Source organism: Schistocerca piceifrons, chromosome 7, assembly GCF_021461385.2.
Source record: "Schistocerca piceifrons isolate TAMUIC-IGC-003096 chromosome 7, iqSchPice1.1, whole genome shotgun sequence".
In the NCBI taxonomy this organism is placed as follows: domain Eukaryota; kingdom Metazoa; phylum Arthropoda; class Insecta; order Orthoptera; family Acrididae; genus Schistocerca; species Schistocerca piceifrons.
The window spans coordinates 350294156-350308537 of record NC_060144.1 but is presented as its reverse complement, the minus strand read 5'-3'; the positions used below and the strand labels follow the sequence as shown (position 1 = coordinate 350308537).

At 41.9% G+C, this 14382-nt stretch overlaps 1 protein-coding gene across 1 annotated transcript in view; it reads right to left on the bottom strand.

The window, feature by feature from the left end:
* LOC124804998 (cytochrome P450 4C1-like) overlaps positions 1–14382 on the bottom strand; it is a 131895-nt gene that overhangs the window by 31596 nt on the left and 85917 nt on the right. Inside the window, exons 7-9 of the mRNA XM_047265395.1 lie at positions 14258–14321; positions 14065–14174; positions 7861–7929 (exon numbers count right to left, since the gene is read on the bottom strand). Coding sequence (XP_047121351.1) covers positions 7861–7929; positions 14065–14174; positions 14258–14321 — 243 coding nt within the window. The remainder of the gene's footprint in view (positions 1–7860; positions 7930–14064; positions 14175–14257; positions 14322–14382) is intronic.

Sequence of the window (14382 nt, the reverse complement as noted above, 5' to 3'; positions counted from 1 at the left end):
AAACCTTGGCGACACGACTTACAAGGTGCATTCAAGTTCTAAGGCCTCCGATTTTTTTTCTCTGGACTGGAAAGAGATAGAAACATGCGCATTGTTTTAAAATGAGGCTGCGCTTGTTGTCAATACGTCCCAGAGATGGCAGCACCGTACGACAGATGGAATTTTACCGCCAACGGCGAGAATGAGAACTGTTTTAAATACTTAAAATGGCGACGTTTTACTTACCTGAACAGCGTGCAATCATTCGTTTTCTGAATTTGCGTGGTGTGAAACCAATTGAAATTCATCGACAGTTGAAGGAGACATGTGGTGATGGAGTTATGGATGTGTCGAAAGTGTGTTCATGGGTGTGACAGTTTAATGAAGGCAGAACATCGTGTGACAACAAATCGAAATAACCTTGGGCTCGCACAAGCCAGTCTGACAACATGATCGAGAAAGTGGAGAGAATTGTTTTGGGGGATCGCCGAATGACTGTTGAACAGATCGCCTCCAGAGTTGTCATTTCTGTGGGTTCTGTGCACACAATCCTGCATGACGACCTGAAAATGCGAAAAGTGTCATCCAGGTGGGTGCCACGAATGCTGGCGGACGACCACATTGCTGCCCGTGTGGCATGTTGCCAAGCAATGTTGACGCACAACGACAGAATGAATGGGACTTTCTTTTCGTCGGTTGTGACAATGGATGAAACGTGGATGCCATTTTTCAATCCAGAAACAAAGCGCCAGTCAGCTCAATGGAAGCACACAGATTCACCGCCACCAAAAAAATTTCGGGTAACCGCCAATGCTGAAAAAATGATGGTGTCCATGTTCTGGGACAGCGAGGGCGTAATCCTTACCCATTGCGTTCCAAAGGGCACTACGGTGACAGGTGCATCCTACGAAAATGTTTTGAAGAACAAATTCCTTCCTGCACTGCAACAAAAACGTCCGGGAAGGGCTGTGCATGTGCTGTTTCACCATAACAACGCACCCGCACATCGAGCTAACGTTACGCAACAGTTTCTTCGTGATAACAACTTTGAAGTGATTCCTCATGCTCCCTACTCACCTGACCTGGTTCCTAGTGACTTTTGGCTTTTTCCAACAATGAAAGACACTCTCCGTGGCCGCACATTCACCAGCCGTGCTGCTATTGCCTCAGTGATTTTCCAGTGGTCAAAACAGACTCCTAAAGAAGCCTTCGCCGCTGCCATGGAATCATGGCGTCAGCGTTGTGAAAAATGTGTACGTCTGCAAGGCGATTACGTCGAGAAGTAACGCCAGTTTCATCTATTTCGGGTGAGTAGTTAATTAGAAAAAAAATCGGAGACCTTAGAACTTGAATGCACATCGTAAAATGAATTGTCAGGCTGGACGTGGACTGAAGCTTCCTTCAAAAATGGTTCAAATGGCTCTAAGCACTATGGGACTTAACATCCGAGGTCATCAGTCCCTTATAACTTAGAACAACTTAAACCTAACTAACCTAAGGACATCACACACATCCATGCCCGAGGCAGGATTCGAACCTGCGACCGTAGCGGTCGCGCGGTTCCAGACTGAAGCGCCTAGAACCGCTCGGTCACAAAGGTCAGCTGAAGCTTCGTCCTTCAAATCAACGTAAACGGGACGCAAGCAACTGCCCCGAAGGCCAACCACAAGTATGTCTGCAGTTGTGATTGCTGCCCCTTTTACAAACACTGTTAGTTCGTACGGTCTACTTCTTCAACTACGATTTCTTTTTGACATCTCTCTACCTTTTAAATGAGAACCCACTGAAGTCTGTGAGATAGCAAGAGAGTCACAACGATGATTTTTGCGAAAGCCAAACTGCTTGGTATGGGATGATATGGCAATCCTTTGTGGGCACTGTTTTTCGAGGAAGGGCGCAGCCTTCCGCTTTACTATTTGGGGAACGCCATTTTGCAAGTGGCCTAAAATATTAACATTAATAACAATTAATTTACTAGTAATGCCTAAAAATCAAGCTCAGTAACAGAAAAAGCGGGGGTTATTTCATGACAGCGTAAATATTTTGTTTGAAGCTATCGTTGAAACATGATCAAATATGAGGCAGCTCGTAGCACATGATTGTTATATTGTTGTATAACTGATTTCAAAGGCTAAGTGGAAATACTGTAAAGTGAGACAAGGATGTTAAAAGTGGTAACGTAGCGTATGAAAATATTGAAGAGGCAGTTAGTTGAAATTTTGGTACTTTCACTATTTAAGAACCATGACATCCAATCAAGAATTTTAATGTTCTTTTGACCCATCCCAATCACGTTCACGAAGAAGACAGCCGGCCCCGGTGGCCAAGCGGTTCTAGGCGCATCAGTCAGGAACTGCGTGACTGCCTCGGTCGCTGGTTCGAATCCTGCCTCGGGCATGGATGTGTGTGATGTTCTTAGGTTAGTTAGGTTTAAGTAGTTCTAAGTTCTGGGGGACTGATGACCTCAGATGTTAAGTCCCATAGTGCTCAGAACCATTTGAACCATTTTTGAAGAAGACATTTCGTCCCATTTTTCTCTCTGCGAACATGTGTGTAACTTGCTAGTACAGAGGTTAGTTCGTTACTGTAAATTTCAGCCTGTAACAACGAATCGTTGAATTTCAAAAAGAGATTCAAAATGTTTCTCGTATCTCTGATGCCTCTGTGTAACTGCATTTTTGTTTTAAACGCAGCCTTCAGTGTTCAACCTTGTATGAACGCCGATACTGAAAGATATGTTGGATGCAGCCCCCGTGGTATCTAACGTCACTAATGCACATCAACAGATGTCCTCAACCTGAAGACATCTCCAGACCGAGCGAGGTGGCGCAGTGGCTAGCACACTGGACTCGCATTCGGGAGGAAGACGGTTCAATTCAGCGTCCGGCCGTCCTGATTTAGGTTTTCCGTGATTTCCCTAAATCACTACAGGCAAATGCCGAAATGGTTCCTTTGAATGGGCACGGCCGACTTCCTTCCCCGTCCTTCGCTAATCCGATGAGACCGATGACCACGCTGTCTGGTCTCCTCCCCCAAACAACCCAACCCCAACCCAACATTTCCAGAGGGAGTTTCAACATGCAAGATTAAGAGGTGTGGTACTATACAGTTTCTGATAACAAAACTGCCAGCCAATGTGCCGAAGGTCTACCCAGTATCACATCTTAGCGTTTCCCTCTCACTAGATGGCTGTGTTAACCTCTGCAGTTTCAAAGGAGAAGACACGTGTCAGTTATGTGTTTTACGAGCTGCCTTCACTTAATTTCTTTAATCATACACAGTAGCCGAAACACAACTCTAGACTGCACAATCTTTAACCATAATTGTCCACTCGGTACTGACACATAGTTTACACTGTAGATTGAGAAAGAATGAATAATTAGAATGAAAGAACAAGAGAGTAGTGGCTGGGCTGAATAGTGTGTAAGGTATGGGTGTCGTCTGTACCCTCCACTGTTCAACCTGTGCATAACATGCATAACGGAATGGTAACGAAAGAAGTAAGAGAATGATTCAGGAGTGGAATTAGAACACAGTGTAAGAAGGCATAAATTATGAGATAGTGGAATTGCAGGTCTGAGTGAACCGCGCGTGGCTCGTGTTCCCGCCATCATGTATTTTAAACCCTGTTTTTAACGTACTTCCACCTCAGTACGTTAATTTAAATTACTATTGTCACTGACTTGCGCGCTTTGTCTGACCGTGACCGTCGCTAGCAGTGCGTATCGATATATCCCCTCTCGTAGTATCTTTGCTCAACAGCTTTTACTTGCCGGTCGTTGTCTGTCGTAAGCGAGTTCGGGTCGCGAGTTCGGGCTGCCAGTCAGTTGGAACGCGTCTGGAGCGCAGTCCGGACCTGCCAGTCGCGGAGTTGTAATGCGGCATTAGTGCAGTCGGGTTGGAGCCGTGAGGTCTGCGTCGACATGGCTCGCCCGACCATTGCCGCCACGCATCACTTGAGCAGGGCCACAGTCTTGGGGACCAGCTGAAATTTAGCCGCCATGCGGTGGAATTAACTATATTGGTTGACTACAATTCAAGTGCACCAGCGGAATTTTCTGCCTTGTGGCCATTAGTGTCCCGGTAACCTGCCCTGGCCACAAACGTAATTTCACTCAGTGTCCTTTCCACACCTGTTGTCGCTGTCCAACACGGTGTGTAGTTTTGACAGCTTAATACATTCATATTTGATTGTCGATAATGACGTCCGTAACATTTTGTGTTTGAGTTTTCATGTACCGATTGGTGGCAAGCAAGCCTTCTGAGTGCTGTTGTCTTTATTGGCTTTCTCACCGGTGTTTAAATCTATCATAGCCAATGATAAAGAAATTCTTGGTTTTACTGTGTTTTATGCAAGTAAGTTTCAATTCCGGCAAGTGGATATTTGCTGAAGGGTTATTGCCGTTGTGTTGTCTTTTCTTTTAGTCTCGTTTTAGCTACTTAAAACTTAAGGCTTGTGGTTATGCTTTTTGTTTTTAATTTTGGAAAATTAATGGTAGGCCTGAAGCCTTGGAACATTATTCTTAAAATTACCTTTCAAGCTTAAACATTGCGGCCTTCTGCCTTTGAAAGATTATGGTAATTTATTTTAAAATCTTGAAAATTTGATTGTGGGCCTTCAGCCGTCTGTATTGCATCTTGTTTATGTTTGTCTCCCCAACCTCGCCTTGAGGCTTCCAGCCTAGCTGTGATACCACATATACACTCCTGGAAATTGAAATAAGAACACCGTGAATTCATTGTCCCAGGAAGGGGAAACTTTATTGACACATTCCTGGGGTCAGATACATCACATGATCACACTGACAGAACCACAGGCACATAGACACAGGCAACAGAGCATGCACAATGTCGGCACTAGTATAGTGTATATCACCTTTCGCAGCAATGCAGGCTGCTATTCTCCCATGGAGACGATCGTAGAGATGCTGGATGTAGTCCTGTGGAACGGCTTGCCATGCCATTTCCACCTGGCGCCTCAGTTGGACCAGCGTTCGTGCTGGACGTGCAGACCGCGTGAGACGACGCTTCATCCAGTCCCAAACATGCTCAATGGGGGACAGATCCGCAGATCTTGCTGGCCAGGGTAGTTGACTTACACCATCTAGAGCACGTTGGGTGGCACGGGATACATGCGGACGTGCATTGTCCTGTTGGAACAGCAAGTTCCCTTGCCGGTCTAGGAATGGTAGAACGATGGGTTCGATGACGGTTTGGATGTACCGTACACTATTCAGTGTCCCCTCGACGATCACCAGTGGTGTACGGCCAGTGTAGGAGATCGCTCCCCACACCATGATGCCGGGTGTTGGCCCTGTGTGCCTCGGTCGTATGCAGTCCTGATTGTAGCGCTCACCTGCACGGCGCCAAACACGCATACGACCATCATTGGCACCAAGGCAGAAGCGACTCTCATCGCTGAAGACGACACGTCTCCATTCGTCCCTCCATTCACGCCTGTCGCGACACCACTGGAGGCGGGCTGCACGATGTTGGGGCGTGAGCGGAAGACGGCCTAAAGGTGTGCGGGACCGTAGCCCAGCTTCATGGAGACGGTTGCGAATGGTCCTCGCCGATACCCCAGGAGCAACAGTGTCCCTAATTTGCTGGGAAGTGGCGGTGCGGTCCCCTACGGCACTGCGTAGGATCCTACGGTCTTGGCGTGCATCCGTGCGTCGCTGCGGTCCGGTCCCAGGTCGACGGGCACATGCACCTTCCGCCGACCACTGGCGACAACATCGATGTACTGTGGAGACCTCACGCCCCACGTGTTGAGCAATTCGGCGGTACGTCCACCCGGCCTCCCGCATGCCCACTATACGCCCTCGCTCAAAGTTCGTCAACTGCACATACGGTTCACGTCCACGCTGTCGCGGCATGCTACCAGTGTTAAAGACTGCGATGGAGCTCCGTATGCCACGACAAACTGGCTGACACTGACGGCGGCGGTGCACAAATGCTGCGCAGCTAGCGCCATTCGACGGCCAACACCGCGGTTCCTGGTGTGTCCGCTGTGCCGTGCGTGTGATCATTGCTTGTACAGCCCTCTCGCAGTGTCCGGAGCAAGTATGGTGGGTCTGACACACCGGTGTCAATGTGTTCTTTTTTCCATTTCCAGGAGTGTATTTTAATTATTTTATTTGCTATTTTAACTGCATTTTTATCTTGTTGATTTCTAAAATTTCTTGTTTGGAGGCCTTCGGCCACGAAAGAATTGCATTTTGAAATTATTAGTTGTAAAGGTTCGGCTATGTGCCGCTTTGGTTGTAAATGTGTTATTAAATTACAATAAATTACAATTTTAAGGTGAAACCGACCCCAACCTTAATTGGCCCTTTCCACAATCCTAAGCACCTGTTCTGCCCAGCGGGTTTAACGGGCGTCTCAGTGAGGTTAGAGACAATCTTAATAGCAAAATTGAGGACTACGTAGTAGACGGGATTTAGAAAGTAAAATAGCACATCACGGACGAAGCACCATGAAGGCAATAAAGATACCAGTACAGGCAAAGAGAACATGCCTTGCTGAAACAGGTCTACAAGTATCAAGTGTCGCTGAGGATCTACAGCTGATGCGCAAAATTGTTTCGAAGTGTAGCACTGTGAGAAACGCGGATGAGAAGAAAATCGAATCGTTAGAAATATGATAACGTAGAAGACTATTAATAATTAAGTAGATTGATAGATAAAATGTAGGGTCTATGCAGAATCGGCGAGGAAAGGAATACCTACAGATTACTAACCAGAATACGGCAAAATATGACTGTGTAACATATCTGTCACTTTCTGTCGACATCGTTGTTGGAAATTAATGCGGTAATATGTAATAACCATACTAAAATGAACATATCCTGAGGAGAGATTTAGCGAACATTAGAGTATATGTGAATTAGTATCTGTACCTATATTCTCAGTTCAGTTTTCATCTTTGCAGAGGAGTCCACAAAAACGAAGTTCACTTGTTGACCGCCATTGGCATCGATCAGTAGAAAAATCAAACCACAGGCTGCATTGCGAAACTGATAGAAAGGATTCTTATAATTGTAAGATGACGCACTTGAAATAAACGATATAAAGATCATCGAACAATAAATTATAGATAAAAATATTTATTGTAATCTAACATTATTTAAACATATTTTGAAGTTTGTTTCTACGGGTACCCTTATCAGCCTCTGTCTTGGTTTTAAAGTTTTGTAATGCTCATTTTCACAAGTATTAAAGAAAAAATATTTAATGAAAGGAAAGATAAGGAAAAAACTTCATTATGATCAAAGGAAGTCAGAGTGGAAACAGTGTACGAGAACTTGAGATCGGATTACATAATACAAATAACCAGAACATTAAGTAGTTTTTTTTATGGGACCAAACTGCTGAGATCATGGATCCCTAGGCTTACGCAGCACTTAATCTAACTTAAACTAACTTACGCTAAGGATGACACACACACCCATGCCCGAGAGAGGACTCGAACCTCCGACGGGGCAAGGCGCCCTGAGCCGCGCGGCTACACCGTGCGGCAAGTGTGATTAATACTCTCAAGTGCAGAGCTTTACGTGTGATAGCAAATCGCAGCGGGACGCATCAAACCAGGGTACTGAGAGAGAGAGAGAGAGAGAGAGAGAGAGAGAGAGAGAGAGAGACAGAGAGGAAGGGGGGGAGGAGCGAGGGAGACGGAACGTAGTGGGATTCAAAGTCAGAATCCATGAATAAAACGGTCCATCATATTCTCGTTCAAGCTAGCGATCAAGGAAATCTTTTGTGTTATCAAGAATCTACATGGCGATTTTCATTTTTCTGACATTGTAACTGCTGTTTGGACTTACGACAGAGTAACTATGTGTTTAAAGCTATAATACCAGGGTATCTTTGTGGTACTCACTTGTATCTCTTGGTGGTGTCCGAGTAAGACTAAAGCCCAAGATATGGCGGCCGAGGTCGTATCGTGGCCCTTAAACAAAATTGGTGTTTTAATATAACACAAAACTTGTGGAAGTATAAAAACAGAAAACAACCGTCAGAGTTCATAAAAATGCATTCATAAACAAAAAACAGGAAAAATTGTTAAAATAAAAAATAAAAAAATTAACGAAATACAGTGTAAAATAACCAGTGATAAATTCAGTCAAGGCCGGCTGAAATCAGATGAGAATTGCAGATATGAGGAGGTTACAATGTACTTGGTGCATAATACTATGGTCTTCTCTTGTTGTGGGCAGATGTGGTCGACCAGAACACTGAAGAGTGTGCCTACCCTATGTTCCCATGAAGTTCAACATCCGGCCACTGATACAGCTAAATGCCCCATAAATCTCGATACTGGGCGATTCGACCAGCCTCCCAAATGGAAGCCCACGAGTTATGTCAAGTACTGGTAGAGATGTTACACAAGAGTATGCAGCACAATGACCACAGAGCATCTGGCGCTGATTGCACACCGTATATGCCCCACAAGGCCCAGTAACATCACCAATTACAAACAACAATAACACACTCTGGTCGTCATTCTACTTGTCACGGAGAATTGGAACTCTGAAACATTTGCATACCCTCTGATGGTCTGTGTGTGTGACAACGTATCCAGGGTCCATCACTTTTTAGTGAGGCAGCATCTACGTTTCAACAGAAAGTCATAAGAAAATTCATAATAATAATCTATTGGAGCTTTCAAGCCATCTTCTTCAGGAAAGGTGCTGCTTCGAGGAGGAACAATTGTCTCATTACAATCATCCTACACAGTCTTCCATGAAACTTATTTTTACTGTACTGTTGCTACTATACAGAGAGCAGTTCCATGGTCTCGAAATATATTATCAGCGTCATTCTCACTGCAACCTTCCGAAAAAACGCAAGACGTAAGAACTAGAAAAAAATAAATACGAAGGGAAAGAAGAGCTAAAATCTTATCTGCTTAACTGAATTTTCCGCTTTCTCATCTGTGCTGGATGTGTATGTTAATACAGGCTGAACTTACTCCACACCCCTTTCATCAATGTCACTCAGGCAGCTGTCATCACTCTCTCAAGTGGTTCAGGAGCTTTGAATTTCCACATCGCAATGAAGGGGATAATGTCACAGTCAAAACAGAGTTGAGGTTCGATGTTCAAAAGTATTATTTGAAACTTTCAATAAATCAAAGAAGATATATGTGAGTAAAGAACACAACTGGTCACGGAAGCTTTCTGGTACTACTAATGAACTTTTCATGCGGCCACGGAGGTACAGAAACGCCTTATGATGCATATTTCACACCGACAGTAGTTTCTAATACACTTGCACGTGCATCTGTTCATTACATAAAACTGTGGCGTTCGTCATAGATACTACAGAATAAACAAATAAATTTCAGAACTGTACTTAGTTCAACATCGAGCTATAATCTTCGAAACAATCACGATTACTTATCACGTGTGTGAGAACAAATGTTTGAACAGCAAGTGTCTCAAGTAGTGCCTCAAATACTCAAGAGATGGTAGCACACGTCAGAAACGTTGTAGCTTCATGTTGTGCATGCACCTACCGGCACGAACGCTCAAAACAGTTTACGGTCCATTTACTAGAGTCGCTTTGATAGGATGAAAATTCACGGGTTATTAAAGTATGTGGCGACCTCAAAATGAGTATAAATCTATAGATAAATGAAAAACATTAATTGGAGAAATCCAAGTAGCTTGAACTTTGTAGAATGTAGATAATAATAGAGTTGAAAAGCAGGTAATGGAGCCAACAAAGGGAAAATGTGAAGAGATCAATTGAGGCAGTGAAGATACAGTCTATAATAGTGGTAGGTAAGAACACCCAAACTAGCATTCTACAGATCGGAGCCTGGAATGATAGATCCCTTTACAGGCAGGTAGGTTAGAAAATTTAAAAAGGGAAATGGATAGCTTGAAGTTAGATACAGTGGGAATTAGTGAAGTTCGGTGCCAGGAGGAACAGGATTCTGGTCAGGTGAATGCAGGGTTATAAATACAGTCAAATATGGGTAACGCAGGAGTGGGTTTAATATTGAATGAGAAAATAGGAATGTGTGTAAGCTACTATGAATAGCATACTGAACGCACTGCCAGAGCCAAGACAAACACAAAGCCCATGCCTACCACAGTAGTACAAGTCTATATGTCAACTAGCTGCGCAGATGAAGACTTTGAAGAAATGTATGACGAGATAAAAGAAATTATTGACATTGTTAAAGGAGACGAAAATTTAATTATGGGAGACTGGAATTCCATAGCAGAAAAGCGGAGAGAAGAAAAAGTAGTAGGTGTCTATGGACTTGGGGAAAGTGTTTGGTAGCATTTGGCACACAGCATAATTTAATCATCGCTAACTCTTGGCTGAGGAAACATGACAGAAGGTTGTGTATGTAGACGAGACCTGGAGACAACAGAAGGTTTCAAATTGATTATATAATGGTTAGACAGAGATTTAGGGACCAGATGTTAAATTGGAAGACATTTCCAGGGTAAAATGTTGAGTATGACCACAATTTATTGTTTATGGACCGTAAATTAAAACTGAAGAAACTGAAAAAAATGTAGAAAATTAAGGAGATTGGACCTGGATAAACTGAAAGAACCAGGGGTTGCTGAGAGTTTCAGAGGGAACATTAGGCCTCAGTTGACTAGAACATGGGAAACGCATACAGCAGAAGATGAATGAGTAGCTTTAAGAGATGAAATAGTGAAGGCAGCAGAGGATCAAACTGGCAAAACGACAAGTCCTAGTAGAAATCACACATACTGATTTTAATTCAGGAAAGGGGAAAATTTAAAAATGCAGCAAATGAAACAGACGAAATGGAGTACAAACTTTAAAAAAATGAAACTGACGGAATTGGCTATAGGACAAATGTAAATATTTAGAAGCACATTTCACTAGGTGAAAGATAGATACCGCATACAGAGAAACTAAAGAGGCCTTTGGGGCAAAGAGAAGCAGTTGCATGAAGAACTCAGATGGAAAACGAGTCCTAAGCAAGTAAGGGAAAACTGAAAGATGGACATTAACAAAAGCAAAACAAGGATGACAGAATGTAGTATAAGTAAATCACGTGATGCTGAGAGGATCAGATAGGAAATGAGGCACTTGAAATAGATGAGTTTTGCTACTAGGGTAGAAAAATAGCTGACTATGGTCGAAGTAGAGAGGATATAAAATGTAGACTGGCAATGGCAAGACAAGCATTTCTGAAGAAGAGAAATTTGTTAACATTGGATATGGATGTAAGTGTTAGGAAGTCTCTCCTGAAATTATTTGTACAGAGTGTAGCCATGTATGGAAGTGAAGCATGGGTGATACACAGTTTAGACATAAAAAGAATAGAAGGTTTAAAAATGTTCTGCTACAGAAGAATGTTGAATATTAGATGGGTCGATCACGTAACTAATGAGGAGGCACCGAGCGGAATTGAGGAGACAATAAATTCGAGGCACAACTTGACCAAAAGAAAGGATCGGTTGATTAGACACATAGCGAGACATCAAGGGATTACAAGTTTAGTATTGGTGGTAAGTATGGGGGGTAAACATCGTAGAGAGAGATCAAAAGATGAATACAGTAGGCAGATCCAGAAGGATGTAGTTTTCAGTAGTTATTCAAAGATGAAGACGCTCACATAGGATACAGTAGCATGGAAAGCTGCATCAAACCAATCTTCGGACTGAAGACAACAACAACAACAACAACAAAAATGAGGAAGATGAGTAGTAGTATTAGTCGAGTGAACTGATAAGGCATAGATTTGCGACAAGAACATATCAAATGACAGGGCTTCTCTACAGGAGGAAGAATAGGATAATGCACAGGAATACCTACTAAGAAGGTTATGAACGGTAAGAGAAAAAAATGTGTACCAGTATTTTTTCGAATTGTCAGATGAAGAAGTAACATATGTGCTTAGCATGAGTAACTTACTTTGTTGAAACTAGAAATAGTTGTTTGAAAATGATAAAGAATATACATTACTATAACAACATGGTCATGAAATTACGATAGTAACGTAACAAAATGTCATAGTAATCCCGGAAGTATAGAGCAATAGGGAACTCGAGCTACAATTATAAAAATGATAATATATCAATGAACTAGAGTTATTTGCAAAATGAACAGCAGATGAAGATGTGAAGTACAGGGCAAAGCTTCAGACGAGGATGAAGGCCTCAAAGAGGCATGAGGTATGATTCATTGCGAAGAAGCGTCCATGTGCAATGTTCAGTGACTGCCAGATGTCGAATGTGGATCTGTTTATGAAAAGCCATTAAAAGAGAATCTACTGTTGAGAAGTAGGAAAAAAATACAGAAGTACAAATTCTAATTGTTTTGTGTGTCATTTATGTTTTCCTTGAATGAATAGATAAAGAATCAGTTTCGTCTATATTAGAGGCTGTGACAACAGTAAAAGTACACAGTCTGTCAAGTTAGTGGGACAGCCAATGTTTGACAAAAACTTATAAATAGTATTAATAATAAGGATGATAATGATAATAATAATAATTTCGTATGTCTCAATGGCCTGGTGCAACTCTTGCAATTGGACGCCAGTTGCGCAGCTTGATGTCCCTAACCTATCCCTGAGAACCGTGATTATGGGGTTTGATAATTTTCTTATATTTTTGATACACGTAAATTACAGAAGGGGAGGATGAAGTTTTTGTGTGAGGAATTCTAAACCATGCAGTACCATCTCCAGTCAGTTTAAATGTGTGTGCTGCGTTTATTATACACGTATCCTTTTAGTGTGTGAAAACCATCTCTTTCTGTTTTTCCATCTTTCTATGGAGATAGAATTGAATATAAAGCTGTAGATGGGTATTAGGAATCGTACAGACGGTTCAATCACGTGTTTGCTAGTATAAGTTCTGCTTTCATTAAAGGACGTATGTAGTAATAGTATCTGCTTCTCAGTTCACCTATCGGTTAGTACATCAATAACATATGAATGTTTACTTTTGTAGTGTAATAATGTTAGAGATCTTCAGTAGTAACTGTGTTTGAATTTTGTATCCACGAACAATAATATTTTTGCCAGAAATGTTTTCATAATGGTTTTATTTCCAGATGGTAAGGTTAATTTAGGTCTAAGATATTTCTATATATATACATATTTTTTGCTGCATATTTAATCAGCATATCATTCATAATATTATACTAGATAAGATTCCAACTTTCACCAGAAGTCTTTAAACATTTGCATAAATGCAATTTGTAGCTTTGGGTAGGAAAGTGTTTATATGAAGTATACTGCTGTTTTCGATACTTAAACTACATGAGGTAAGAAAGACGAATTTCAGATACATAGCAATTTTTTTTCTATTTTCTTACTTTGTACTCTGTAAGCTTAATCTATAAAACAATTTATAGTTATTTTAGACAGTTTGATTATGCAGCCAGTTAATAATTTTTATCTTTGTATTTTTGATGAGTGTGGTTTACAGTGAATGTAAAGTTTGCCATCGACATAGGCAGATACTCTCTTCTAGGACGCTGTAACATTTATGATCCCTCCTCCGTAGCGTCTGCTACTAGTGTTTGAAGAGTATTTCCGTAGTGCTATCGTGTTTCGTGATATGTTCCGCCAACATAATCCTTCTTTTATTGAAATTGTCCAGTAAGTTTCTCTTTTCTTCTATGACGTTCTGTTTAGTAACTGTTGATTAGTTACTGCTCTACCCATCGACTCTTCCGCTTTTTTCAGTAGCATCACATCTGAAAAGCTTGTATTCTTTACTTGTATTTTCTGTTGGCGCCCATGATTCACTTCGGTAAAAGGCTACACTCGAGACATGTTCTTTTCGAAAAAACTTACTAACATTTTGATTTGTATTACGAATTAGAGTATCATCTTCCCCCGAATCCCTTTTCTCGCTCTCGGTAGTTACTCTGCTGTCCAAATAAAGGAAGTCGTACGTAACTTTTAGTGTCTCATTTCCAAATGAAACTATTATACAAAGAGGTTTTGAGATGGGAAAAAGTGTAGTATATATTGGCTGTTGTTCTGGCGTTTAAATACATACTCAGACTAAGCAATGGCACTACAGACTGCCTCCAAATGAATGTTGCTTGAGCTAAAATTACTGTAGCTCACCTCAAACATGAAAGTGTCCACTTCCTCCTGAACCTCTTGGTCGGTTAACTTCTGGCCATCTTCAGACTCTGCGAGCAGCATGTCCAGGAAGGCCACTCGCCGCTTCCTACCTGTGAAATTACCAACTTATCAACCCGACTGCAGCTCTACATTTACACAAACCAATTCAAAACTAGTAAGTAAACTTTGGTACCTATTTCATCTGTCTTCTCATCTATTTTCTCCATCATCTTCGATAGTTTCTTGTCTCTAATGACCTGTCAGTAACATAAAATAATTGACTGTTCAGTATATTTTCAGATGGAAATGCCCAACAAC